This window comes from Dendrobium catenatum, unplaced genomic scaffold, assembly GCF_001605985.2.
Source record: "Dendrobium catenatum unplaced genomic scaffold, ASM160598v2 fragScaff_scaffold_158, whole genome shotgun sequence".
Classification (NCBI taxonomy): Eukaryota; Viridiplantae; Streptophyta; class Magnoliopsida; order Asparagales; family Orchidaceae; genus Dendrobium; species Dendrobium catenatum.
Genome location: NW_021318620.1, coordinates 60,557 through 88,076, shown reverse-complemented (window position 1 = coordinate 88,076; position 27,520 = coordinate 60,557). Strand labels below are relative to the sequence as shown.

At 34.2% G+C, this 27,520-nt stretch overlaps 2 protein-coding genes across 5 annotated transcripts; one reads left to right on the top strand and one right to left on the bottom strand.

Moving 5' to 3' along the window:
- Nucleotides 1-1,901: 1,901 nt before the first annotated feature.
- Nucleotides 1,902-15,793, bottom strand: LOC110102701 (cysteine and histidine-rich domain-containing protein RAR1). The gene is made up of 6 exons (XM_020831141.2): nucleotides 15,626-15,793; nucleotides 4,865-4,867; nucleotides 4,633-4,715; nucleotides 3,379-3,533; nucleotides 2,254-2,471; nucleotides 1,902-2,171 (listed from the first exon to the last, which is right to left on the bottom strand). Exons 1-6 carry the CDS (start codon nucleotides 15,722-15,724, stop codon nucleotides 2,082-2,084), a joined length of 648 nt encoding a protein of 215 aa, XP_020686800.1. The 5' UTR covers nucleotides 15,725-15,793; the 3' UTR covers nucleotides 1,902-2,081.
- A 440-nt stretch (nucleotides 15,794-16,233) lies between these two features.
- LOC110102705 (mitochondrial fission protein ELM1) lies at nucleotides 16,234-27,056 on the top strand. Of its 4 annotated transcripts, none has more exons than XM_028692840.1 (11): nucleotides 16,234-16,734; nucleotides 17,497-17,735; nucleotides 20,573-20,669; nucleotides 20,936-21,085; nucleotides 21,207-21,333; nucleotides 24,989-25,101; nucleotides 25,189-25,252; nucleotides 25,452-25,545; nucleotides 25,629-25,737; nucleotides 26,470-26,567; nucleotides 26,665-27,056. In XM_028692840.1, exons 1-10 carry the CDS (start codon nucleotides 16,555-16,557, stop codon nucleotides 26,554-26,556), a joined length of 1,260 nt encoding a protein of 419 aa, XP_028548673.1. In that variant the 5' UTR covers nucleotides 16,234-16,554; the 3' UTR covers nucleotides 26,557-26,567; nucleotides 26,665-27,056. The 4 variants fall into 4 exon arrangements, with proteins under 4 accessions (XP_028548673.1, XP_020686810.1, XP_028548672.1 ...); XM_020831151.2 differs by having other exon boundaries at nucleotides 26,463-26,567; XM_020831150.2 differs by having other exon boundaries at nucleotides 16,235-16,375; nucleotides 16,475-16,734; nucleotides 26,463-27,056.
- Nucleotides 27,057-27,520: the final 464 nt, after the last annotated feature.

The window sequence follows — 27,520 nt, the reverse complement described above, 5'->3', positions numbered from 1 at the left end:
TGATTAATGACAATAGTAATAATGTAGTAGCGGTGTAACTAAATTATCAAATTAAAATATAATTATATTGCATGAATAAAAGAGCCATATTTTCTAAGATGATTTACAACTAGATAATGTTCATTAAATTTATCACGTAAACAATGAATTACGCACTATAAGCGGTAAAGGTGTCGCTTATGTGGTTGTTGGTATAGGCTTAATGACGCATTTGTGTGCCCTAACAAATAAGCTTTATTGGCACATGAATTTGATGGAATAATTTCTATATGGAAACAATAAGTTTTCTAATAGCTAAGCTTTTCTAACACCTTAATTTGATAGAAAATGTGGATAAGTATTACAAATATTTGGCATCCTAACATAAATCTTTTCTTCTTAGAAAAAAAATACATATTTTAACTATTTTGATCGCCTTTAATAAATGCAATTGTCCAAATTCTAAAAAAAAAAATCATTTTTAATTATCTATAAAAGATTATACATTTTATAATTCTATTTTTTCCATCCTTAACAGGGAGACTGGTTTCACCAGTACTGATAATCAAAACTCCCAACTAACCAATAGATCGAAGTGAGCTGCATACCCAAATTCATTCAAAGCCTCCCAAACATGGAAGCATAAAATTAAAATATTAAATACCAAAAAACAGATATTATGGATTAAAATAGAGGACTAATGATTAATTACAATCAACAAGCATCATTATTTGTCACTCATCACAATTAAGCAACTTTCAAATCCACCATCAATCATAAAGAGAATATTCTCACTTTTTTGCAAAGCTCCAAAAGCATAGAAAGAAAGGTTTGTCTGCCACTTATATATATATAATTAAATAGATGTTTATTATTAGTACACTTCATTCCTATTTAATATAGAAACAATTTTCGTGATGATAACACCGGTTCACAATTGAACCAATCTGGCCGGTTCAATCCGAATTTTAAAATCATGTAAAAAATAAAAATAATGGAAAATTTTGTGATTATATATTTTATATATTATTAGACTATATTTTTAAGATATTTTTTGTTAAACTTCTTTAACCAACAAATTATACATCTAATGACCTTCCCATTGCATGGATATGCATCACCCCACGGTGCCCACCTCAGCAATAGTACAAACAAAGGGAACCCTATATATCTCATCTTCTCCTCTACCCTCTTTAATGGTGACGTGCTGATTCTATTATAGTGTTAATTTTTTTGTTATTTGAAAATTTGAATATCATATATATAAATAATAAAATTAAAATATTAAACATAAAAATCATATAATTTCGAGTGTTATGTTTGCAAATTTTTTTCATAATAAAATTATTTATTTTACTAAAAACCTAGGCTTCATTAAGAGTTTCAAGAGTGATCCTTGCATTGTATTGGAAAAGAAACACTGATGTCAAAGGGTTCTAATTTAACTAAGGCTTCGTGGGGGGCAAATTCTTTATTATTTTCTAAAGAAAATTGATATAAAAATTTTTAATTCAATAATTTTTTTACTAAAAAACTGCTTTAGAAAGAAAGCAGTCCCTTGTTAGATGCCCCTGTTTCGAGAAATTATTCTGTGCGGTCACCGGGCGGCATCCAGAGGCGAATCAAAATGTGTCACATCATTTTTTGCTGAGCACCGATGCTGTTTACCGCTATGCACTGAGTGATGTGGAGCATCCTGATTCACTTTTGAATCGTCAGGTGACCGCAGAAAATAATTTCTCCTCCACTTCAGGCAACATTTGACAACCACAGCATTAATAAACACAGATCCTCAGCACTTGCAACCAAACACAAAAAAAAAGTATTTACCAACTTTTATTCTACAGCCAACCTAAAAATCCTAAAAAAACTAAGATCCGCTGCATTTATTTTACACATTATAGGAAAAAAATATACTTAAATACTTGCAAGCAAATAACCTCTAAAATCATATGCAATAAATTATGAGAGGATGCAGAACATATGAAAGCAAGTTCATAAGAAGTTAAAGCTCACTCAAACAAAAATACCTCATCAGTTTCAAGAAAAAATCTCCAGTCTAGCATATGAAAGCAATTTTGCTTCTCACAGTTTCAGTACAGCTATGCATTTGCATTGTGCCATCCCTTTGTGCAAGGGGGGATTTCCATGAACTCATCAAAATCCTTCACAAAGATGTCACAGCATTTCCACTGGAGAAAGAAGAGATGAAAAGTGGCTTCAGTGAGGAAGAGTATTTATGGAGAAGATAGATTGAAGTGGAAGAAAGTTTACCCCTCTCATTCTATCATGGAAGACTGGAGGACCTGGATGATACTCGCATGCATTTTCATGGTTGTCTTTCTCTTTGAAGGATTTTCCGCATCCTTTGTTTCTGCAGGTCTGTAAATCATTTATATCCACTATTTTTTTGACCGGAGCTGGAGTGATCTTCGCTGATTCATCCTTCACAGCGGCTGGTACAGTCGGTTTTGAAATCTCTGGTTTTGAGCCTGAAATGCCACAAGCGGGTGTTTAGAGAATAAATCAGAGGCTGAGGGTACGTTTGAGAAGAAATTATTTTGTGCGGAGATCGGACAGCGAGAACTGTCAGATTTGCTGCGCTTTTACTTACCTTTTGCTACGCTTTTGCAAATATTCAGCAAAAGGGCAGCAAATATGCAATTATGAATGCACATTTACCGAGTATTTGTTGTGCTTTTACAAAAAGAACAAAAACGCAACAAATATTCAATTAGTAGGATATTTGCTACGCTTTTGCTGCCCCTTTTGTAAAAGGGCAACAAATACTCCACAAAAGTGCATTCATAATTGCATATTTGCTGAGTATTTGCAAAAGCGCAACAAATCCGGATGATTCTCGCCGATCGGTCCTTGCACAGAATAATCTCTCCCATTTGAGACTTTTTTTTCACAACTTTGCTTTCTTGCTTTTATTTTTTTTAATTTTTGAGATGATAATACGCTTTTTTATAATCAGATTTATAATCCATTAGAGGTGGCTACATCTGTCTTTATAAGTAGTTGTACAGCTGTTAAGAGAAATATATATTTCTTGAAAGTTGCTAAGGGTGTTATAATTGTTTCCTATCTTGAAAAATTCAAGCAACGATTTTGTTTAACTATTATCAATTCCAATAGATCTTTGTGTAAAATGTAATTTTTCATTATAGAAATTTTTAAAAGCAACAATAAGATGTAGCCAAATAGAATTAAGGCAGCTTTTTAGAAAGCAAAGCTATGCAAAAATTACCTCAAACAGGCCCTTGTTAGAATATTACAACTTTAAAAAAATTATTTCTTTAACTACAATTCTACAAATATTTTTACCAAACAAGCACAAAATCAAAAGGACTGAACAGCTTCAGCATTATTTGATTTCAGAAAGAAGCTTATTACCGTGATCTGAGCAAAAGAAACCTTGGCGGCACCTTGAACAAGCAGTAGCATCGTCAGTCCTTTTGTTTTGAACAGGCGTTGGGGTTGCTTTCTGAGTAGTTGTAGGGACAGCCTTGGTTATTGGTTTCTCTGTAGTATGTTTGCCTGTCTTACAACTTCACAAAAGATAAACTGAGGTAGAAGATTGTATCCAACAAAGATGTTCGAAATGAATTTCAACATGAATAACAGGATATGGCAAAAGATCCCGCAGACAACTCTCCAAATATCTAATATTCTAATCTATCAATGAGCAAAAATATTAATCATTTATTGCCCAATTTGAATCAAGGGAAATAAATAACAATATAGACCTCAGAACCATCTCACATTAACACTTCTCTAAGCTTAAACATATATAACATATTCATCCACTATCTATGAAAAGAAATGAGATGTTCAGTTTAATCTTGTCTCTACAAACAATTAATGTGTAGATACATTTGGTGCTAAATTTTGACCAGCAAGTGTTTTGTTTAAGCAATCTGTTATACCAGGGGGATAGATATTATGAAATCTCAGAAGTATAACACTATAACTAGTTAAATCCTTCTATTTGATAGTATAACACCATAACACTTACCAAAGCATATAGCCATAAAACATTGTGGACCATTCATTTTACGTTCATTTTACATTGACACCATTATTATTAAGTGATGATATATTATAGCTTACCAAGAAAAAATACTTCACCTTGTAGGATTTAAATAGACTGATAATACTCGAATGAGTTCATTTTTCCAGAAATAATGATTCACGGCAAACACTTCTTCTCTACTGAAATAATTCTTTATTTTACATTTTTTTATGAGGGTTCAGGATAAGAGAGGGAGGGTGCGAGGTAAGATGGGGGATGCTGGATTAGATTAGTGAGTATGGTGACTATGGAGGATAATTTAAAACCAGGTTAAAATATCCGCTTTGACCAAAAGGTTGCCTAAAAAATTAAAATATATATATATATATATAGGAAGTTACTTTTTGGGTTTAATGTAAAATTATTCTATTACAAGAATGAAACATGCTGACAATGAATTTCTGGAATTCAACATGAAAGCATTGTAGGACAGCGAAGAAAATGGCATTCACAGATGAGCAACATTTGGCAAAAAGCACATTTGGATAATGTGGGCATTGAATAGCTCTATCTGGAAGAAAAATGCTTCCAATAGGCAAATTAGTATTTTGAGCCTATTCAGAAGATTCATTTACCCGGGAATTGCTAAAAATAAACTGAAATCATGACTTCTTTGCTTGCAGCAGCTCCATTCCTTCATACCATCATGAAATATTGGCTGAAATACAAATATTGCAGTTAGAATTGGCATGCAAGTTGGATCTATCTGAAATATATATATATATATATATATACTTCATGCAAATATAGTTAAGTTTTCATATGCAGTTTGTCAAAGAACGTTGTAACTAGAAAAGTTTGACTTACCCCCTAGCAGAGAATGATGACAATGATTTCGAAAGCATCAGCACCAAGTTGCAAAGAATAAAGAAAATTGAGATTAGTCAGGAACAGATAAAGACCAAAAGTACATTTATCAACTTGCAAATACCAAAGCAGCATAAGTTAGAAAAATTTGCTGCGTTCATGCAATACATTATCATACAGTATGGTTTGTACAAACACATCTATGGACAAAATTTCTTGACAATCACAATAATGTGCTCTAAGGGGAAGGGAAACAACATGAATTGTGCTGCAAAAAATAATGTGAAATCTAGAATCATTTTTGGAAACACAATGTTTGTGTTTGATTCTTAGTTAATTAGATCAATTGATTCTAGTTTCTATTTACATTTCTATAGATTGATATGCCTGTCAACAGAATTTGGGGCATCATAGTGTCATAGATGTGATAGGAAAATCCCATCTTTTTATGCGAAAGGATCTACCAGAAACTGCTAAAAAGGAAGAAGATTAACATAAAAAATAATAACAAAGAGAGTAAACTGTTAGCCATCTTTACACGTGGCATCCATAGATTAGCTTCTTGTTGTACCATTAGCTGCAAACTATACATTCTTTATTCACTAGTCTATTTATATGTCTGTAACCAATAGACAAATCAATGAAGTATTCTCTAGTTTCTTTCCTGCTTCTCTCTGGCTTTTCCGAAAGTCTCTCTCCCTTTTTCTACATGGTATAAGACAAACCAATGGTCGAACCAATGGCCGAACACCAAACAATGCAAACACAAACCGTGGAGGCAAAACAAACCGACCACCCATTACTTGCCAAATATGTGGCAAATTCCGTCACTCGGCCATCAAGTGTTGGCATCGTCATGACGACCAATACAACACCAAACCCACGGCTGCTCTATTCACCTCACCGTCCCAATCCAACTTGTCGGAATGGTTTCTTGACAGCGGTGCTTCTACCCACCTAACCTCAAATCCTAGCCATTTACAACAATCCCAAACCTACAATGGATCCAGTCAAGTCGTTCTTGGGAACGGTCAGCAACTTCCGATCCACAACACGGGTAAAGGGCTTCTTCCTACACCCACATGTAGCCTTAAACTATCGAACCTCAATCTTGTTCCTAATCTATCTTTTAATCTATTATCCGTGCACAAACTAACTTCCGATAATAACTGCGTGATTACCTTTTCCCCTCATGGCCATGAAATAAAGGATCGGAAGACCCACCACCTTCTTCTCATGGGTCCATCTATTAACGGGCTGTACCCCTTCAACTTCAATCAACAACCGGCCCCTGACGCAGCCCAATTTGCTCTCCTCTCCATCCAACAAGTTCCGGATCTGTGGCATCGTCGTCTTGGGCACCCCTCTCTGCTCAAACTCTCGCCATGATCTCCAAATGTCATAGCAACGTTCACATATCCACACAACACTATCATGTTTGGAATAAAATAAGCATTTTTGTTAATTTTAATCAAAGGGAACAAAGCTTTGTTAAAATTGAAAGCTCATAATATGTAAATTGTGGCCTTTCATTTGTTTATTGTGCATATCATACCAAATTTGCATTAATAAAGCTGAACCCTAAGAAATATACCAATTTGGGTCAGAACGTGTTTAAATTATTATATTACTTAAAATTAGGACATAATAATTGTTGGGACGGGGCAGGGAGGCATCCATGTTTGTGTGTGCGTGTGTATATAATCGGACAAATTATAGTTCTAAACCAACACGTCATAACTATCAAGAATAGTAACATTGCATACCTACATTTAATGGGAAGTATAACCAAGAGGAATTTTCTAAATGGATAAATAATTTGGAATATGACTTTAAATATACACATCTATTTGATTTTAAAATACTTGAATGTGCTAAATATAAATTAGTTGGTAACACTCAATCGTTATGGCAAAGCATTGCAAGTGAACTAAAACCTACGTAGACTGGCCTTAAAAAAAAGCTAAAGGAATCATATTTCTCATTTGTTGAGTACAAAGACATTGGATGAGCAATTTAAGCATTGTAAGAAAGATGAATATGATGTGCAATTGTGCATACATATTATGATAGTTTTATGAGTCATGCAACTAAAAATCATTTGTCTATAGATTATTTTATAACAATTAAATGTTTATATGTTTTATTAAAGGTCTAAAAAAAAAGATTACCATTGAACTAAACTATAATTCACCAAAATCTATTTAAGGCATTAATTAGATTGTTAAGGCATTTTATAATTTTATTAAGACTGCCACATTTAAAATTAGAATCACCAACGAGATATCATGACCTTCTTCTAAAAAAAATGGTGTCAAAATGAATATGAATAGCACAACATCAAAGCCAGTAAACAGATCACCAAAGGCAACAGATTTTGATTACCTTTCAAAATCAATTAAACGAATTTCAAGCAAAACAAGAGCAAATGAGCATGAAATAAATCAACTTAACATTCATATGGAGATATCCTTATACTCTTCTCTCATCTTGCCAAGCATAAAACGACAAAAAAAAATCAAATGTGGTCAAATTTGATCCAACGAAAGAAACTATGGAAAAAAACATTCTTTCGAGAATATATTAAACAGAAAAGATAACTTACAATTACAATATAAGGTCATATCCGATGTTGTTGAATTTGAATATGCACCGACTTTAGAATATAACTACGAATCTAAACTTATACTCGCACAAAAGCCAAAATTTGAGCCTAGAATTGAATGTCAGCGAGAATTGTGATTATATTTGAGCATGAGATCAATTATGAATTATAATCATCATTCAAAATTGAACCTAAAATTGAAATAGAATATATAATAATATCTAAACCTAAATTGCAATTCAAATATGAATCTCCATTTTTACGTGAAATTAAATCTACTATTAAATTTGAGTAAGAACTTATAGAAACCCCCGAATAAGAACATGGGCTTCCAATAGAAATTGAATCTAAAGCTTTCATTTTAGTAGATTTAAAATTGAATATATGGAGCGAAATTTTAGTAATAATAGATCTGGTGGGGGGATTATAACTTTGGGCAAGCAAGTCATTAATAAGAGTACACATTTTAGATATCTTAGGTCTACTGTTCAGAGTGATGGTGAAATAGATGGGGATATTATTAGTAGAATTCAAGTTGGATAATTGAGTTGGAGGAATGCACCGGACTTATTGTGTGATAAAAAAGTCCCTTTAAAACTTAAGGAAAAATTCTATAAGATGATAGTGAGAACTACGATGCTTTATGGTGCAGACTATTGGCCATTAAAAGAGAAGCATAATACTAAGTTAAGTGTTGCAAAAATGAAGATGCTCAGGTGGATGAGTGGCTTTATGTTAGACCGGTCCAGCCGACCGCTCATGAGGAGCATTTTGATTTGCCTCCTGCGGAGATTGGGCGGGCCGACCGCTCATGAGGAGCATTTTAGGAAGCTTTTTTGAGGGTTTTGAGAGGAAAATTTGAATGTAGGGACTGTTTAGGGATTTCCTTTTGATTTGTATTGATGAAATAGTTGATTTTCCGAGGGTTTGATCATCTTGAATTTGGCTGAAATTTGAGATCTCTTAGATTTAGGTTTTCTTTGGGCTCTAGCGGCGTCTAGAGATTTGGGAGAGATCGATCCTCCTCTCGAATTGAGGATCAATTTTATCTTGCTATTTTATTCATCGACTAGTGGAATACAAGCCTTTGCTTGAGTTTTCTCTCCGTTTTCTCTCGAATTCCTGCTGTTTTCTTGTAAAAACCTGCTGTCCTCTACTATAAACAGCAGATTTTCTGCTGTTTCGCTTCCGGTTAGGTTAGGAATTACTTGAAATCAAGTATTTCCTATCAAATTGGTATCAGAGTGTCGTTTTTGGGACCGTTGGCGGCTGAAATCCTGAAAATTTCAGCAGTTCCTTCGTTCCCGGAATAAGATCCTTGAGATTCTTGGGAAGAACGATGGCTGGGAAGAAGGTGGAAGTCTTGGAAGGCGAAATCGGACAATTGAAATCCGATTTGGAGGGAAGATTTTTTTTATTTCCAAAATCAAATCACATCCAACAATGAAAGGTTGGAGGGGAAGTTCACCGTGTTGGAAGAAATGATGAAGAAATTACTTGAAATGAAGACCAATCCGGCGACATCGGAAGTAAGGGAGACTACTGACGGCCATGACATGGGAGGAAATCCGAACCCCTTGAGGGGGAGGAGAAATTCGGAGGTGGAGATCCTGGAGGAGGAAAACGACATGCCCCCTCTAGAACCACTTTCTAGAGAGGAGATGAGTAGGGGATACAACCAACAGGAGGCTGATTTGGTCGGAATGAGGGAAGAATTCAATGGCCGAGGTGCTGAATTTGAAAGAATCCAGTGTCGAGGCGCTGAATTTGAAGGGGGAAGGGAAGAAATTCATCGCCGAGGTGCTGAATTCTAAAGGATTTAGCGTCGAGGGGCTGTTTTTGAAGGAAGAAGGGATGAACGTCATCGTTGAGGTGCTCAATCTGAAGGAATTCAGCGTCGAGGTGATGATTTCGAAGGAAGAAGAGGTGAGTATGAAGAGGGATTCGAATATAATCGTCGGAGGGATGATTGGGACACTTGGGGGACTCTTCCCCTTCGAGGAATGGGAGGTTATGGAGGGTATCGGGGAAACAGAGGAAACCCACGGGTGAGGAAGCTGAAAATGCCCGTCTTTGAGGGCGAAGATGGCCATGGTTGGATCTACAAAGTGGAGCGTTACTTCGCTGTCAACGGGTTGACAGAGGATGAAAAATTGACAGCGGCGGGTCTGTGTCTGGAAGGGAAAGCTTTGGCATGGTATCAGTGGCGTGACAGGAGGGAGCCCATCCGAAGCTAGAAAGAGTTCAAGGATTGCTTATTAGAGCGTTTTCGAACCGATGGGGGAGGAGACTTCTATGAGCAATTCTTTGCCTTGACTCAAGAAGGGACTGTGGCAGACTATCGAGATCGGTTTGAGTACTTGGCTAGCAGATTGGATCACATTTCAGAGTCAGCCTTAGAAGGGAACTTCATGAAGGGGCTGAAACCAGAGATCCGAAAAGCAGTCAGGGTACTGGAGCCGAGGAATCTGGGAAAGGCTATGGAGCTGGCACAGTTAGTAGAAGATCAGAAGAAAGAAGAAAGAGGGGCTCGAGGAAACTGCTCAGGAGGCTCTTACAGGACGACGACCACTCTTCTAGCACCCAAGGCTTGAATTTGGCTGAAATTTGAGATCTCTTAGATTTAGGTTTTCTTTGGGCTCTAGCGGCGTCTAGAGATTTGAGAGAGATTGATCCTCCTCTCAAATTGAGGATCAATTGTATCTTGCTATTTTATTCATCGACTTGTGGAATACAAGCCTTTGCTTGAGTTTTCTCTCCGTTTTCTCTCGAATTTCTGCTGTTTTCCTGTAAAAACCTGCTGTCCTCTTCTATAAACAGCAGAGTTTTTGCTGTTTCGCTTCCGGTTTGGTTAGAAATTACTTGAAATCAAGTATTTCCTATCACTTTAGTCATAGAGAGAGGATACAAAATGAGCATATATGTGAAGATGTTGGAGTAGCTCTAGTGGAAGATAAGAATATAGAGAATCGCCTTAGATGGTTTGGTAACATAAAACGACGGCCTTCCGTTGACCCGGTTAGGAAAGTATATGTATTAGATTTGACTTATGTTAAAAAAATAGAGGTAGACCTAAAAAGACTTGGTTAGAAAATATTAGAAATGACATTTCTTTATTAGATTTAGATGAGAATTTGACTCTTAATAGGACACAAAGGAGAAAAAAAGAATTTATGTAGCCGACCCCACATAGTGGGATAAAGTCTTGTTGTTGATGTTGTAGTTTCTTGACAAACAAGTTTATAAATAGACCTATGGAGAAAGTGAAATTATGTGACTATTTCAACAAACTTGTTAATAGGGAGTGCCTTAATAAAAAACTTGAACTTTAAAATTTCATTTATCTGGACAAATCTAAAGGTGAATAAATCATCAACACTAATATGTACGTCATTAAAATTGATATTTTTTAATTGGTTATTCGTCCCTATAGGCATATCATATTGTGTGAATTGATTGTTATCAATTTTCTTTATCATCTTAGGGATTAGGTTATAAATACTTATTAGTATCCATTCATACACATACGATCATTTTAGCACTTTCATTATTTTCAACATATCATGATTTACATAATTTATCTAATCAGCAAGAAGAAATTCACAGAAAATTAATTGCTGTTCATGGCAAGTATAAATCTATTGTTTATGTGAAAGGTGATATAGGCTGAATTCAAACTAAGTGAAAAAAATAATGATGTGTCTAAATTCAAAAATAGTTTTTGTCAAAACATTTAAATATTTAATTGCAGGAAAGATAACCATATTAAATCATACAACAAATTGAGATAAATACTTATTAATGGGAATTTCAGAAAGCTCTGACATTATCTCAAATTTCAATGTATCTAATTTGATTTTATTTCATGAACGTGGTACCAATGCCGTAAATTTATCACTTTTTCCCTCATCCTAACAAATTCACATCCGAAGTCTTACCAGATAGATTTACTCCTCTTGTTTCAAAGTTATTTTCTTTGCTTAGATTGTGCACAATACTTATTTAGAATATTACTGGTATTTTGTGCCTTGGGATGACTGATTTATTTGTGATTATTCATTGATTACATTGCAATAAATCCAACAACCTTTAGTAGACTTGCATAAAAAAATAATACTTAATTCACCATACCCAAATTTCTCCAAGTTGGGCAAATTGATGTAGAATTGTCTATACTAGTCATTCATGATTCAAGCCTCCCTTCTGAAGACTATAGTTGAGGCCTGGATCTCCAATTTGGTAATTTCTATCATCATTCTTTCTACTAATTTGCTTTTAGCAATTGGTGTGTATGATTGAAAATCCGTTTAGTTTGACAGTTGGGTTCCCTTTTGTGGTGTGAACCCTAACTATTGCGAAATTTTATTTTCATTCTCTTTTTTTTTGTGATTTTAAGATTGTTAATTTATTGTTTAGAATGAAATGCGTCAGCTAACTTTTCTTCAAAAGTGACTAATCTTTGCTAAAATTGAAAGTTGACAATCCAGGAATTATGATTTTTGGGTGTTTCTTTCTGCCTCCCATCCTAAATTTAGATAAACAAACCCTAGAAATTAAGACGTCCTACATCACACACGCTCATGGACAGGGGTAAGAGCTTTTTCTTATTCCCCAACTAAAGCATTGAGAATAAATTCAAATTAATTACAACAGCACATGGTTACCTAGACCAATAGATTTGCATGTGGACCTTGGGATAAAGTGGAGGGATAAGTGAATAATCAAACTTTTCAAAAGGTAGATTCACACAAGTCTATTATCAAAACATGGTGAAGTTGGAACAATGAAAGGGATACAAAGAAAAATTAACAACAAGAACAAGAGATATTATTGTTAAGTTGCATTTCCTTGATGCAGTTCTTCGAGACAAATATCTTTGTGAATAGCATACATCAATTTCAGAAACTTATGAGCGTAAGAATTGTAGCACAACACATTAGGTTTCCCAAGACCGTTTAACCTTATAAAATAAACAAAGGAAAAACTAATTAGTTGTGTTTGACTAGGTTAAATAATATTTTTGGCTTATAATATTTTTAAATTGATTGATTATATTTGTTTTGGTTTATATAGGATTTAAAGGTTATTTAGTCTTGTGGTTGTTATGTAATTTATTTTATTTAGATGAATTTACAATGCTATTGAATTGAGAACCTATATTTGTTGAGATTTTGTTGAGTTGTTTTCCATTTTATTTAAATCTTTACTTGCCTGGTTCATGCGTTGCTTGATCCTTTCATTCCCAAATCTCTTTTATTCCCCTAACACTTGCTAAATAACTTCTTATCTCAAACATCAAAGTAGGCCCCATCTTAAACCTTACTGGTTCACATACTACTTATTCCTTTCATTCCCAAATCTCTTTTTAACACTTGCTAAATAACTTCCCATCTCAAACCTCTTTTTAACACTTGCTAAATAACTTCCTTTCTCAAACCTCACAGGTTCACATGCTGCTCATTCCTTTCATTCCCAAATCTCTTTTTAACACTTGCTAAATAACTTCCCATCTCTAACCTCTTAGCCACCCAATAACTTATTAAAAAAAAATCTTTGCTACTCATTCAAAATAGATTGCTAATAGGGGCAAACTGGAATTATTTAGTTGATTCAAACCTAATGTAGGATAAATCACTATTTTCATTAAGAGAGTTGTTGAAGAAAATTTAAGATATTCAATAAATATATCATATATTGGTAAGAAGACTTGACGAAGGAGGTACAAAAGATTATTAAGATAAAGTAAGCTTTTAAAAGGTGATAAAAATTGAACACTACTGAGACATTTAATGATTACAAAAAAATTTAGAAGCCATGCAAAGAGGGCAGTGAATAAAGCAAAAGCTATAGCTTTGCATAATTTATATAATAGTTTTGGCACTAAGGAAGAAGAAAAGGGTACATAGAAAATAGATGAGGTAAGAGAAAAGATATCTAGAAATTTTGATCAAATTAGCAGAATTAAAAGTAAAGATAATAGAATATTGGTTAAAGATGAACACAATAATGAAAGGCAAAAAAGTTACTCTGATAAATTAATAAATGAAAACTTTAAGGAATAAATTATATTGTAAGAGCATAACAAAAAATATATATATATATATAATGAAGTCAATTATAAATTGTCCAAAAAAAAAAAAATAAAGTGCTTTAACTCTGCAAAAATACACATAAAAATAAGGGCACAAGCTTAAATGAGATATATATTGAGATTTGGAGAGTTATGGGGGTATATCCATTGACTTGGTTAAAAAATTATTTCAATACAACTTTAAAGACTAAAAGAATAATAAATGATTGGAGATGTATTTTTATAGCAATATTTTAGAAGAAATAAGATTTTTAAAATTATACTATCTATAAAGGATTCAAACTTATAAGTTTTACAATGAAGTTATGAAGAGGGTAGTAGAATATGGGCATAGAAAAATTGCATCAATTTCCATGAATGAACTAATTATGTGGTAGAAATATCTACTATGAAGGCAATTTTTCTGTTAAAACAATTAATAGAGTATAGATAACAAAAATAATAATTATATGATTTTAATTGATCTTGAAAAGGGGTATGATTGAGCACCATGCAAATTAAATTATTTTGATTCAAATAAAAAGAAGTATGCACATTATTTAACATTGTATGAAGGAGCGCTAGGTTGTTTTAGAAGTAGTTGTGGAGTGACCTAAGAGTTTTCATTTATCATATATTTATTTAAAATATCAACATGAAATCAAAGAGAGTTATGTTGGCTTATGTTTCATAAATATGATAGAATTCTAATTAGTAAAACAATCATTGAAATAGTGAAAATTTAAAATGATAGAGAAAATATTTTGCAGATAAAGGATATAAAATTAATAAAATAAATACGGAGTATATAATCCATAATATTAGCATTTGACATTAGCAATGAATATTCAACATTACTAGACGATAGGAGGATGTCTAGATATTCAAGATCAAAGTAACTTGAATGAATTATATAGAAAAATAAATGTATAAATGAGGTTATAAATTCTAGAGTTAAGGTTGGATTGTTAAAATGAAGAAATACTTCAGCGGTTTTGAGTGATAAGAGGATAGCATAGAAGATTAATGGTAATTTTATAAAACAATGACTAGGCCAATGATATTGCATGGATTAGATTGTTGGTTGTAAATACTTCATTGATATCTAAGTTGAGTGAGGCAAAAATAAGAATGTTAAGATAGATCTATGACAAAACTATGAATGATAAATTACATATTGATTATATTAAAGGAAAATTTAGAGTGACATGCATTGAAGATAATATGATGAAAAATAAACTGAGACAGTTCAGACGTGAACAATTAAATATAAAAAAATGTAACTATTAGACAAGTTGATAAAATATTGCCCAGGGATTAGAAAGGATGAGTGGTCAACTTAATGTTACATTGATAAAATTTAAACTGACTTGTGAAGAACAAGTTTAGCATCTCACAGTGCACTGAACATTAATGAATGGAAAATGATGATTTATAATAATACCAACCCCAATAGTTGAAGGCTAATGATGATGATGATGATGGCTTTTATGGGAGATTTTAAGAGGTTTGTGGAGTTCATATCAAGCAACCAAATGAGCGCAAAGAATAAACAAAGCAGCATATAAACTAAATCTCTTTGTTCTTTATCAAGGAACCATCGTTATCAACCATTAGCGTATGTAATGCCAATGAATAAATACCTTTTCATAGTTTCATAAAAAGAAATACCCCCCATGATCAAATACGAAAAATCCTGATAATTCATCCGTTAACCTCCAACTAACAAATGATTAGCAGGGGAAGAGGAAAAAACGACAATTGCGGCACTAGATCACTCAAATAGAAACTAACCAAGCATAAACCCTAGTCTTAAATCATAACCCTAGATATATATCATAAATCCTAGGTATATATCATAACCCTAGTTATATATCATAAATGCTCTCTTTGCACCAGTTAATCTCTGACCTACAAGCAAAGATTACCATATTTCATAGTTCAACTCAGAGACTCTTAATCCCTAAAGGGAGTCTCAGAAGCTGACATAACATATCGCTGCCATATTATTAAGTTCAAAATGAAATCCAAGGACGAGAAAAATAATAGAGAAGTGGGAGCAGATTCGAGAACAATAAACTCTTACGGAATCGTGATATCTGCAAGAGCCATCCTGATTGTGGTCGTCGGAGAAGATAGCTTCGCAGCCGATCCTCTGGCATCGTACCATGTCTCCCTTCTCCATTGTCTTCTTCCTCTAATCGTCCACTCTGAAGTCGAAGCAGGTGTTTTACTTTTGGGTTAATTTATTTGTATAATATGGTTTTGTTTGCGGCAATTTAAGCGTTCTGGTTTTGCTCGAAGCACTTTTGGAATAGTTTGAAAATTAATTAATAAAAAATAAAATATATTAGAAAGATAATTTTTTATTATAATTTCAATTTTTTTATCTTTTGGATATCATTTTTTAAATAATATTTTTGAAGCTGTTGAAAAAATGTATTAAAAAATAAAATTTTAGCAATTGCTTGTTTTAAGATTTGATAAATCATATAAATTCATTTATTAAATTCTATGCAAGTTAAATTCCAAAAATGTGTTAAATTATATGTTAAACTTTTTTTTTATTTTGAGATTTAATAACTTATATAACAAATTAAATATAATTATTAAAATTAATTAAATTAAATTAATATATTTTATTTATAATCATAATTAAAATCTAAAAATAACAAAATAAACTGAGGTCTGGATTTTTCTAGTCCTGTCCGTCAAATTCCCTGGATGGTCGCGACGGGAGGTCGCTTGAGAAGCCTTGTAGACCGGATCGGCGGCGTTCGCAGATTTGTGCGAAGGGGAAGAGGAATTCGTGAGCGAATAGCGAATTTAAGATTCTGTAGGGTGTAAATTTGTCATTTATTTTGGTTAAATCCTGCTCAAATCCTGCTACTAAACAGCCCCTCAATCATCTCCCTTGCGATTTCTCTTGCGCCAGAGATAGGAACCCTAATTTGAGGAAAGCGAAACCCGAAAATTCAGACCTCAATCTTGCAATTTTGGGCGTTAATATCTGTGATGAGGCCCATAAGGCTCCCGGAATCGCCCACCGGAGCGGTGGGGATGCCGGAAATCTTTGAAGGCGGGGTTAACGTTATAAGAAGAGCAGTCGTGATTGGGAACGGTTTCGCCGGGGCTGAGAGCCAAAGCATTGGTCTGATTCGTGCGCTCGGGCACTTTGATAGCCTCACAATATATGTAATTTCTTATTTCCTTGGAGTATCTCTTATCTATGACGCTGCATGGCTTTCTTAGGGAATTATGTAATATGAATCAAGAAATTTCCTTCTTTGTTGAACATGTTTTAGATTTAAGCATTTAGGATTGGCATCATAAGGAGATGATGAAGGCCTCTTTGCTGATATATGTTATTGGATTTAGAAGAGTTAGCAGGCATTGAAGGTGGTGAAAATTGTCAATCATGAGCGCTATGAGTATCATAGACAAGAGAACCATACTGAACTTTAATCAACAAGTGCCACCACAACATTTCCTATGACTTTCCTGCATATTTTTCATACCTTTTTTTCCTGCAGAATACACGGCCTGCCTAAATCGGAAGCTACAATCCGTCCTACTATAAAAAGAACTTTTGATTTATCACCTACATAGTTATTTGCTTCACCCGTCTTCTCAACTGTTGTGCATGTTTGATGTTTAAGGTGGTTTTTCCTACTCCATCTGCGTCCAAAAGCACTCAAGTCGTCTCATAGTTGTCCTATTTATGATTTAACCTTTTGGCAACTACAATTGAAAGTCACATGGTTACATGTTCTTCAGTTAACTCAGACTTATGTCACAAAACATTTCTTGTGCAGAATGTTGTTAAACGCCATAACTACTTCTGATATTGTAAAATTGTCTTATTTTTAATGTTCTTTCTTTACTATTAAACTATTCATATATTTGGTTTCTTAAGTTATTGTTAATTTAATATTTTAATTCGAGAGAGCTTCACAGCATGCCATCAGACCAAGAGGAGGGTATAACAACTGGTTAAGATGGCTTCCTTTATCCTTTCACAAAATCATTGATGGCATCATCAAACAGTTGCTTGGAAACTCTAGATTTGCTATGATGTCAAAAGGGGAAAAAATTTCTCCATTTCCCGCTCGAAATGGCGGAATTATTGGTTTGTCATCAATTCTAGAAGCTGATGCAAAGCATATTGCCTCCATTGCCCGTGAGAATTTTGAGAAGTATGTAATTGCCTATTCTTTTTTTTTCATCTTATGAGAGCATTTGCTATTTGTTTTTACTTTTTGTTCATGGTTGAGCAGTGCCCTTTTGAAAACGTCTTTTCAATTATGTGTAGAAAAGTGACTTAATTTACCTTATAAGGAGTACTTTTTAAAAAATTATTCTGTGGGCAACCTCGTTATCTAGATATAGTAGAGGTTGTTTGGTATTTGCCATGCCCAAATTGATTTAATATAATAGCACTAGTGTTGCATGCCAGAACGACCTTTTAATTCCAATAGAATTTGGGTTAGTGAGTCATCTTGAGCTCGATATCATGCTCTGCACACATTTAAAAAAAAGAAACTGTTTAATAGTCTAACTTAAGAATTTTCTCTCGATAAGTCTTTGTGATGCTTCTTGAGTGATTGAGCTTAAAATTGAATAAAAATTGTTGCTAATTTAAAATAGTTTTCCTTTCTGGATGATGAGTGGTGACTCAAAGTAGAGTCCATCCTTCATTTGAGGGGGATAATGAGGGTTAGAAGTTCCCCTATGTTCCTCGGATGGGGCATTTGTAAGAGTGAGGGTGAAGGAGATTTTTTTATTTTACTTGTAATGGACGGTGGATGGATGTAGGATGGATTTGAGATCAGTGTTGGGGTGTGATTTGAGTTGACATGCCACATTTTGGTTGATGCTTTAAGATTGGTGCTTCATTCTACGGATTTGATGAAAGGCCCTTATGAAGATTTTAGAAGCTTGTTTGGATATATATATATATATTATGGCTGATCACTTCAAAAGCTTTGATTCATTTTGGTTTAGGGTTTTAGTCTTCGTCTTCTTACAACCACTAATCTTTACAATATTAACGTGGATTTTCTCTTGGAGTTTTGAAGCGATATCATGATTTGAACCAATAGATGTGAAGCTTTTGCATTTGATACTTGGAGAATGTCACTTTGACTTATTCTTCCTCCTATGAAGCTTGTTTTTGATATTGAATTAGAACCAAACCTTTATTTTTGCATCCATTGTCTAAATAGGTTTTCTAAAATCTATGATTGGCTGTGATCAAATTGTGCTATTGTTTTACCCTTCGCCTCCCTTGTTCTTAAGGTTCATTACCCATTGTCCATTCTTTTTCTCTTTTTTTCCTCCTTTGTAGGTACAGGACTTGTCCTGTAGGGTGTTGAGCATTCTAAAGACCTTTCCTTTACATGTGGCAAAGAGTGTTGAGGTTGCAATCCCATGGGTGCAACTTTGAATATTTTCCTCTCGGTTTTCTCCAAGGTTAAGGAGTTTGCCAAAAAGTTGAGGAAGTAGAAAGTTGTGGTCCCATGAATTTGGCTTTGATCCATTGGCACTTGAGTGTCCTAAAAGTATGATAAGGTATAATGTAAAAGGAAATATGTAGGCTTGATTTCTGGATGCCATCTCTTTTTAATGCCAAAATTCATAGATTTTGAATGAAACATCATTAGAGTTCATGATTAGCTAATAAAATTTTACTACAATTCTATTACTATGGCTCTAGCAAATTTTATTTCTTGTAACTTGAACTAATTAGTTATCTTTTTTTTTTTGTAATAAATATATAATATGCAATATTTTTATTTAGAAACTATCTAATCTAAAAATTTAATGATTTGACCAAAATTGAAAATAAAATTGAATTTTAAAAACTTGTTTTGGATGATATTATGACTTTTTTCTTATTTCTTCTCATTCTTTTGTTGATAAAAAGATTGTCGGCTTATTTTTCTCTATTTTAGGAACATGTGATTCTTGATAAGCATGTGAAGTTATTATTGATTTTGTAATGTCAGCTAAGATGATTGTTTTAGTGATGGTATTGCTTGTTTAAGATACCAGGATAATGCATTGCTTCATGATTGAGGAATGATTATTGAAGATAGATCACTCTCCTAGTGTAGTGAAAGTTTTTAGTCATCACATGATGTGGTTTTGTGTGGGTGTGGGTTTGGGGTTGAGGATCTGATTGGGTGAGCGGGGTGAGGTAGGATCTATGAATAATTTTAAGGATCGTGTCAATTTTTAATTATAGATTGTGAATGAAGGATCAGATCCTATCAAGCTTTTAGCTTGTGGAATAGATTTTTCTTTGGTTTGAAAGGTGCATAAATGCACTTGGCATATAAAGAAATTATAAGGCTTGGTGGTTACCTCTAGACCCCTTGCTTGATGTTTGGGGAGGGATGTTTAGTTGTTGCTTGAGCCTAGTAGGCTTGAGGGCTCTCTCGTATGCTCCTTTCGACGGAGAGGAGAGAGCATCATAAGTTTCATAATTGTACGGTTGTAGGTAGTTTGATCTATTGTTGCAGAGGATCTATCTAGAATTTTGTATTGGTCGACTAAATAAAATTGGTTTCAAATGTTTTGGAAAGAAAACTGGTGGACTTAAAGTAACTTTTATTGAAGTTGTTCAAATGGACTGCTAGAATAGGATTAAAATGAATGAAAAATGAAGATTTATGAAGCCAACCTCTAGTTGTTTGGATAAGATTATTGATGATGATGTACTATTTGAAGTCGGCTAATTCACTTACTCTTTTTGGTGACCTTGTGACTAGATTTGTTCAAAGGCAATCACTTCCATAAACCTGTTAATGTGATTAAGTTTCCTTAGGTATGCTGTTATAACTTTTAATCTTTTTTGGGGGTTATGCCATGGCTTTGAGTTACAATGCTCAGTTGTTCTATTTATAATATGGATAAAATTAATTTCCTCTGCAATTAGCATAATTGTGTTACCTTTTACAAGTTCTGAAAATATTCTCAAAATTCATTATGAATCTATGCCCCTGATAGAGACAACTGAACTTTATTTCAGGGAAGGGCTCCTTTTAGTTGTTGCTTCTGGATGGGATACTGCATCTATAGCTGCTTCAATAAAACGATTGGCTCCCCAAAATGTTTTCGTAATTCAGGTATATGAATTTTAACACAATATTTCCATTTAATTCTGATTTATAACACAGTCATTCCATTTTAATCTGAATTTTTGATACAGTCGTTCCATTTAATTTAAATTTGTAAGCACTCATTCCATTTCAATCTTTTCATGTTATTATGTTTGTGATGTTTGCATTATCTGGTGATTTATTCATGCATTATTCTCTTTTATGTGACAATTGTTTGTTTTTTTTTTCCTTTCATGCCATTGACTCTTTCATCATTTGGTTCTTTTTCCTAGATACAACATCCTAGATCTCGTTTGGATAGGTTCGACTTAGTTGTAACCCCTCAACATGATTATCATGCTCTGACCCCTCAAGGAAAGCAAGAGATTCCTCGGTTATTGCGGAGGTGGATAACTCCTCGTGAACCTCCTGGCCGGAATGTGGTATGTTTCTTTCTTCGTTTGTCTTCCTCCACCTGAGCACTGTAATACTTCTTTGCATTTTTAATCATTTAAGTAATATCTTTCGTGCTCAATCTCTTATGGTTTGTTATTTTGCTTAAAGGTTCTTACATTGGGTGCATTGCACATGGCTGATTCTGCTGCGCTGAGAATTGCTGCTTCTGAATGGCATGACGAGCTAGCACCTTTACCAAAACCCTTGATTGTGGTTAACATTGGAGGACCAACAAGTAATTTTTGTTTGGTTAGCTGTTTCTCATTTTAGTAGGGAGCTATTGACTGGTGCTAAACAGTTATATTCCATGCACTTAATTTTACCCAACTGCTCCATATGAATGTTGGCAATTTGTTTTGCCGAATCCGAAGCTTAGATCATATTTGCGTTTATTGTATGGAGATTTACTAGAAAGATATCAATGTTAATCCAAAAACTGAAAGCTATCACTATAACAAGTATTTAGATTCTCCTAAACTTCTATGACTTATTGTGAATTCTATTGTTACTATCTGCCATGTTTAAGTTTTGAATTTCCTTTCCTACGTCTAAATCATATTCTTTCCTTTTTTCTTTCTGAAGCTTGTGACATTAGCATTGATAGTATTGTACTTCATATTAGGTTCTGGGAAATAGAGTGTGAACAGATTCATTAAGTACATAAATTCATCAGGTACTTCACAATTATATTCTTCAATGTGTCACACAAGAAGTAATAATAATAATTTAATAGTAAGTACCTCTCCGCATAACTAAGATAAGTATTATTAACCAGTTGATATTGTTGCCGTGCTTAATGCTGTACTCATCATGAGGCTACTGTACAATCCATTAGAAAATTATGATGTTACTACTTTTTCTTAGTTTTCCATGATCATTAATTTTTTTCTACGTCATACCCTAGTAGTGCTACTGAATTAGCTTAAGAAGTGAAACCTCCATTGAGATAACTAATCTGATCTATTATTAGAAGAAAAAGGTTTTACTGGGAAATTCATTGTCGTTCCAGCAAAAATATAAGGGCAAAGATGCGCATGGTACTATGGTAAGCCTTGGTAAAGATTATTACTGATGGCCATCTTATAGTTGAATGAATATCAAAGTTGATCCAAGAGCCATTAACCACTTTTATGCCGATTATTATGCATAAGAGCCTTTTTTTGTGGCAAATTGCATTCCCTCTTTATATCAATGGATAAACTACATGAGAATTAGGAAGAATTGATGGGAGAATGTCTAGAAAATTGAATGTCATAAAACAATGATTTGTAAAGGAGATATATCATGAAATTTTGCATAATATAATTACCAATAAATTGAAAACATATCTTCGAATATTAAAATAAATACAAGTTATTCATATATATATATATATATATATATATATGGAAATGATTTGAAATCATTAGATTTCTTTGTGGTATGTTGTTTATAGCAATCATTTTCTTCATGCACAGCTAAAGGAAAAGCTGAGTTTGTCGAGGACTAATTTGTCCTTTGTCAAGTTGTTGCATAAGGGTATAGAAGTGAGGACAAAATCCTTCTAAGGGGTTGTTTGGTATCGGATTTGTAGCAGGATTTATGGTAAATCATGCCAAATAGTTTTCAAGCACGTAGTAAATGCCAAACAGTTTTGTGTTTACTAAATCATGTCATTTAGCATATTTACTGATTTATGGACTACGGGATTTACGACCTTGTGAGCGAGCTAGTTCCCCTCTTGAAGGAGGAGGCGAAGATGACTACTTACACAGCGAGCGAGCTACCGTCGTCATCGTCGATCCAGGTATACAAGCTAGGACAAGATCGAAAAATTTGATCGTGCCCCTAAGAAATTGCAAGGTGATAGCTTGGATGCAATTTCCCTACACTTGAAGGCATCGAATGTTATGGTACGAGCAGGCACTCGAGGAAAAAAGCAAGGGGTAGGTTAACGGCTTTGGCAACTACTTGTCCTCTGCATTCTCTGCCTTTGGGTTTGATAATCGTGATTTGGAAAGGCCTTAGAAGGCCAAGGCATTGCATTAAAAGCTCTATTGGATGTGGGTTGAATTGGATGTGTTAAATGGACCCTCTTTGGACTCAATTTGAGCCAGGGTTGCATCGGGTGGACTAATTAAACTAAGTAGAGTTTAATTTGGCTCAATTTAGGATAAATCAAATGATTAAATTAAATTGAATCAATTGGTTTGATTTAGTAATTAGTAGTATAATAAATAATTAATAATTAAACTAGCTTCTAATTTGCTAATTAAAAATAATTAAACTAGCTTCTAATTTGATAATTAATAATAATTAAGCTAGCTCATAGTTAACAAATAAATTAAATTCTAAGCACATTAAATTTAATTTGTAAATGAATCATTCTCCTTGAACCAGGATTATGTTGTCAAACAGATTCTCAGGATTTAGCATATGACATACCAAATAGTTTTTCAGAATCTAACACCCTCAGGATGTACTAAATCCAAATTTATAGGATTTACTAAATCCCACTAAAGTTAAATCCTACTTGGCGCCAAACAGCCCCTAATACTGATCCTATCCTTTTAGAATTGGTGTTTCGATTATATCTAGAAAACGAAATCCAACTTGATACTATTTCATAACCATCCGTTCATACGGTTGGAATTTTACTTGTTGACTATAGTCTGTTATGGGGGAGGATTAATTAGTTCCACTAAGGAACTAATTGAATCCTTATTAAGGCTTCGTTTGGTTATCCTGCACACCTTTCTTAAAAGGTAGTTTTAAAACTATTATTTGAGAAAAAGGAATTTTCAAACGAAGAAGTAAATTACCCTAAAGCTTTTGAAAATAGTAAAAAAATAAAATTCCCTAAAAAACATTTTTGCAAAAGTGTCACAAACAAACAACACCAAAAAAAATATTCTGCCATTTCTAAATGGAAAAGGCAAAGAATGCCCAAACAAACTAGGCCTAAGTCATGGCATAGATGCTTACAACTTAAATTGGGATTGAGAAGATCAATTTATCGTAGGATTGATCTGACCCTTTAGGGATTGACATGTGACTTTGATCAGGAAGTTGAAGTTGAATTTGGTATTGTAGAGATTGTATGAAGATGTTGAAATATGACCCTAACGGATCATTATGAGGTTTGAAAATAAACATTCGTTTTTTCCTCATTCATCATTTGTCTGTGGGAGTCTTTGAAAGAAGATTTTGTCGCCATCCCTTTTAGCCACGACCACTTCTTCGGACATCAATTCTGACATTCCCCTTGAAGTTCAATTTTGGATGGACACCCTCTACTAAAGTTGGGATCATCTGTCTTGATGTTTTGGACATGCCTTCATGCAAAGGGGTGTTTCCTTAATTGCCCTAAGTCTTATGCGGCTAAGAGCTTCTTGAAAGTTACCTAAATTATATAAAGATATAATGGTAGAATAAAGAAGCATACTTTTATTTAAAGTACTTCATTTGTAAATTAACTATTGAGCTGAATAACCTCTTTGGCATTGATGACCATCGGATCCTGATGTAAAGTTTGTACCCCTTTGAGGCCCAAATCGTTACAACTAATGGAATTGATAATAAACCTTTTTGGTGTCAACTCTTTCTTTATAGCAGTGCAGTCTTTCTATAAGATTACCCTAAATGGCTAAATCATACAAATGGCTGATGTTTTATCAATACAAAACTGCACTATATTTAACATAAAATCAAATCCCGATAGAATGATTTTTTCCATGGCCAGCTATCATGAAGCTCGACTCTTGTAACATAACATACTATCATGCCTTGATTGAAGGATCTAATCTGATAAGGCACTTTTTCTTTTAAAATGTTGATAGAATGATGCTATTTTATTTAAAAGATGCTGAAAATTTCGCCAACTAAAAAATGTTATGAAAATTGTATTATAGGACATTGTCGATATGGTGCAGACCTGGCTATACAATTAGCAGGTTCGCTACACAATTTCTTGCCCTTCTGTGGAAGTGTCAGAATTTCTTTCTCTAGGCGAACTCCTCAAAAGGTATCATCACCCTTTGAACTGAAAATTCTTAGTTATTTTATTATGCCTAATCCAGTTGATCTAAATATGCTTGTTGTTCATATGTAGGTTTCTGACATTATATTGAGAGAACTGGGTGATGATCCCAAGGTTTATGTATGGGATGGAAAAGGTATGTCAATGCTCCTTTTTTGCAGCTGTTCATATTTGACTTAGGTTTCATTTGGAATGGCTTTCTTACTGCTTCTTAAAGCAGTTTTCTAATACAAAAATTAATTTTTTTTTTACTAAGAAGCTACTTTAAGAAGCAGTAAGAAAGTCATTCCAAATGAAGCCCTTTGATTTCCCTCTCAAAATTATGGCTTTGGCAGGGTCCAACCCACATATGGGACATCTGGCATGGGCCGATGCCTTTGTCATAACTGCTGACTCTATAAGCATGTTGAGCGAGGCTTGTAGCACAGGGTATTTTGGTCTCTCTGAAATCTATTGACAGCGTCCATTAGGTGCCAACCGATGCTCATTTTTTGCTGTTATTGATCTTGTAGGAAACCTGTTTATGTGATTGGAGCAGAACGTTGCACTTGGAAATTCTCTTCTTTCCACAAGATGCTGCGTGAGAAGGGTCTGGCTAGGTCATTTACAGGACTGGAGGATGTAAGTTCCCTTTAACTAAGTTTTGCGCATTTTGCCTTAATTCAGCTAATCAAATCTATCATTTGATTGATCATAACTCTGCTAATTATCTGTCTCAGTAGCAATGTATTGACCGTTTGATGTTCTGCTGGTTCTCTATAAAAGATAGGGGTGTCAATATTTGACTAGACCCGAACTCGGCCTGAAAATTTCGGGTTTGGGTTATGGTTTTCGACCCATTTCAAAAAACATGTTGGGTTCGAGTTGACTCGGAATGACCCGTTCTGCCAGCTCTGCACACGTGCATCGAGCCGCTGCCGCGCGTGACGCAGCGTCACATCACGTGGCGGCCCTAGCCGGCCTGTCGCGCTACTCTAGCAGTCGCGTCTGTCCACAATCCCGCTGTCGTGGTCGAGTCTGCCGCGCGTCGGCGCTGTCGAATGCCGGCTGCCCGCAATGCTGCCGACCTCTGTTGAACCCAAAATGCGCGACACGTGCAGCTGTCGAACCCGAAGCAGGTCAGGTTCGGGTCCGAAAAACCGACCTGTATGCAAAAATGGGTCTCGGGTTGACCCGAATAGTGTCGAGTCAGTTCAGAGTTCGACCCAAACTTGACCCGTGATCCGAAATTGACACACCCCTAATAAAAGATGATCTAAACTTCCTATTATGATTTCACGTGTTTAGTTTGTAATTTCTTGTATTCCTCAACTATTTTTCATCTCAATCGTGTTTGACTGACTTAGATATCAGAATTTTGGAGCTATCCTCCTCTCAATGATGCTGCTGAGGTTGCTTTGCGCGTTCGTGATGCTCTTGCAGAGCGAGGGTGGAGTTTAAGACGGTAGCAGGTTTCTATGATACACATCCCCACAGCAGAATTCTCTTCATTTTTTTGTTTTTTTGGTTATTCAGCTTTTGCACTTCACATTGAGTTCTCTTCTGCAGCTGTAAAAATAAAGTTACAGAGCATTGTTTGTATAATTTAATGAGCAAGTTTCCTTATAGCCAACACTAATGATCAATATGGAGAGAAATTATTCTGTGCGGATGCTGGACGCAGCTCTACATCCGGATGTCGCGGTATTGAGTGGTACTGAGCTGCGGTACAGTAAAAAGGTGATGTGGCGCATTCGGATTAGTCTTAGGACAGCGTTCGGCGTCTGCATATATGATACCATTTTCTGTTAAAATTTTTTTCTTCTTTATGTAGTCATCTATGTATTTTTCCAGTGGGCTCTGCTTTTCAACTATTTAACTCAATCTTTTATTTTTCTTATTTGAATTTGGGACTTTGATAATGAAAGTGTTAAAGTAATGACATTGTTGTGGTTGTAGTATATTATATTATTTATTATATTTTATTATACTATGTCATTAACTCATTATATACTAGACTATTCTATGGCGGTTTTAAAACAAATCTTAGGTTCTGACTGGGATTTTTTTTTTTTTTTTTGCTTTTGAAAAATGTATTTGATTTGTGTTTTTTATTTATTTTTTTATTAACTTCAAAATTGAATTAAATTATTTTAAAATAGTCAATAATTTTTGAATATTTTATTATTTCTTTTAAATCACTCAGAACATCGACATTGGTCATTATTGTTCTCTCTTATGATATTTAATAAAAAAAATTGTAATTCTTCTGAATAGTAAATATATTTTATTTTATGTAAAAAATTTGCGTTTGCATAGAAAATGCAAAGCACCCTGGCGTTTTCTTCAGAAAACGAAATCCTGCTTTGCGTTTTCTTATAAAACGTGATTTCTGTTCACTTATATGCTCCCTTTTAAATTTATT

What these genes read in the sequence shown, in the direction of transcription:
- LOC110102701 (XM_020831141.2), bottom strand. Translation starts at nt 15,724, where the DNA reads ATGGAGAAGGGAGACATGGTACGATGCCAGAGGATCGGCTGCGAAGCT. An exon ending in TTATTTTTAGCAATTCCCGG is followed by an intron (nt 3,534 to 4,632) that starts GTAAATGAATCT and finishes TCTTTTGTGAAG; the next exon opens with TTGTAAGACAGGCAAACATA. An exon ending in TTTCTTTTGCTCAGATCACG is followed by an intron (nt 2,472 to 3,378) that starts GTAATAAGCTTC and finishes GTGGCATTTCAG; the next exon opens with GCTCAAAACCAGAGATTTCA.
- LOC110102705 (XM_020831151.2), top strand. Translation starts at nt 16,555, where the DNA reads ATGAGGCCCATAAGGCTCCCGGAATCGCCCACCGGAGCGGTGGGGATG. An exon ending in AACCTCCTGGCCGGAATGTG is followed by an intron (nt 21,086 to 21,206) that starts GTATGTTTCTTT and finishes TTTTGCTTAAAG; the next exon opens with GTTCTTACATTGGGTGCATT. An exon ending in CTAGGCGAACTCCTCAAAAG is followed by an intron (nt 25,102 to 25,188) that starts GTATCATCACCC and finishes GTTCATATGTAG; the next exon opens with GTTTCTGACATTATATTGAG.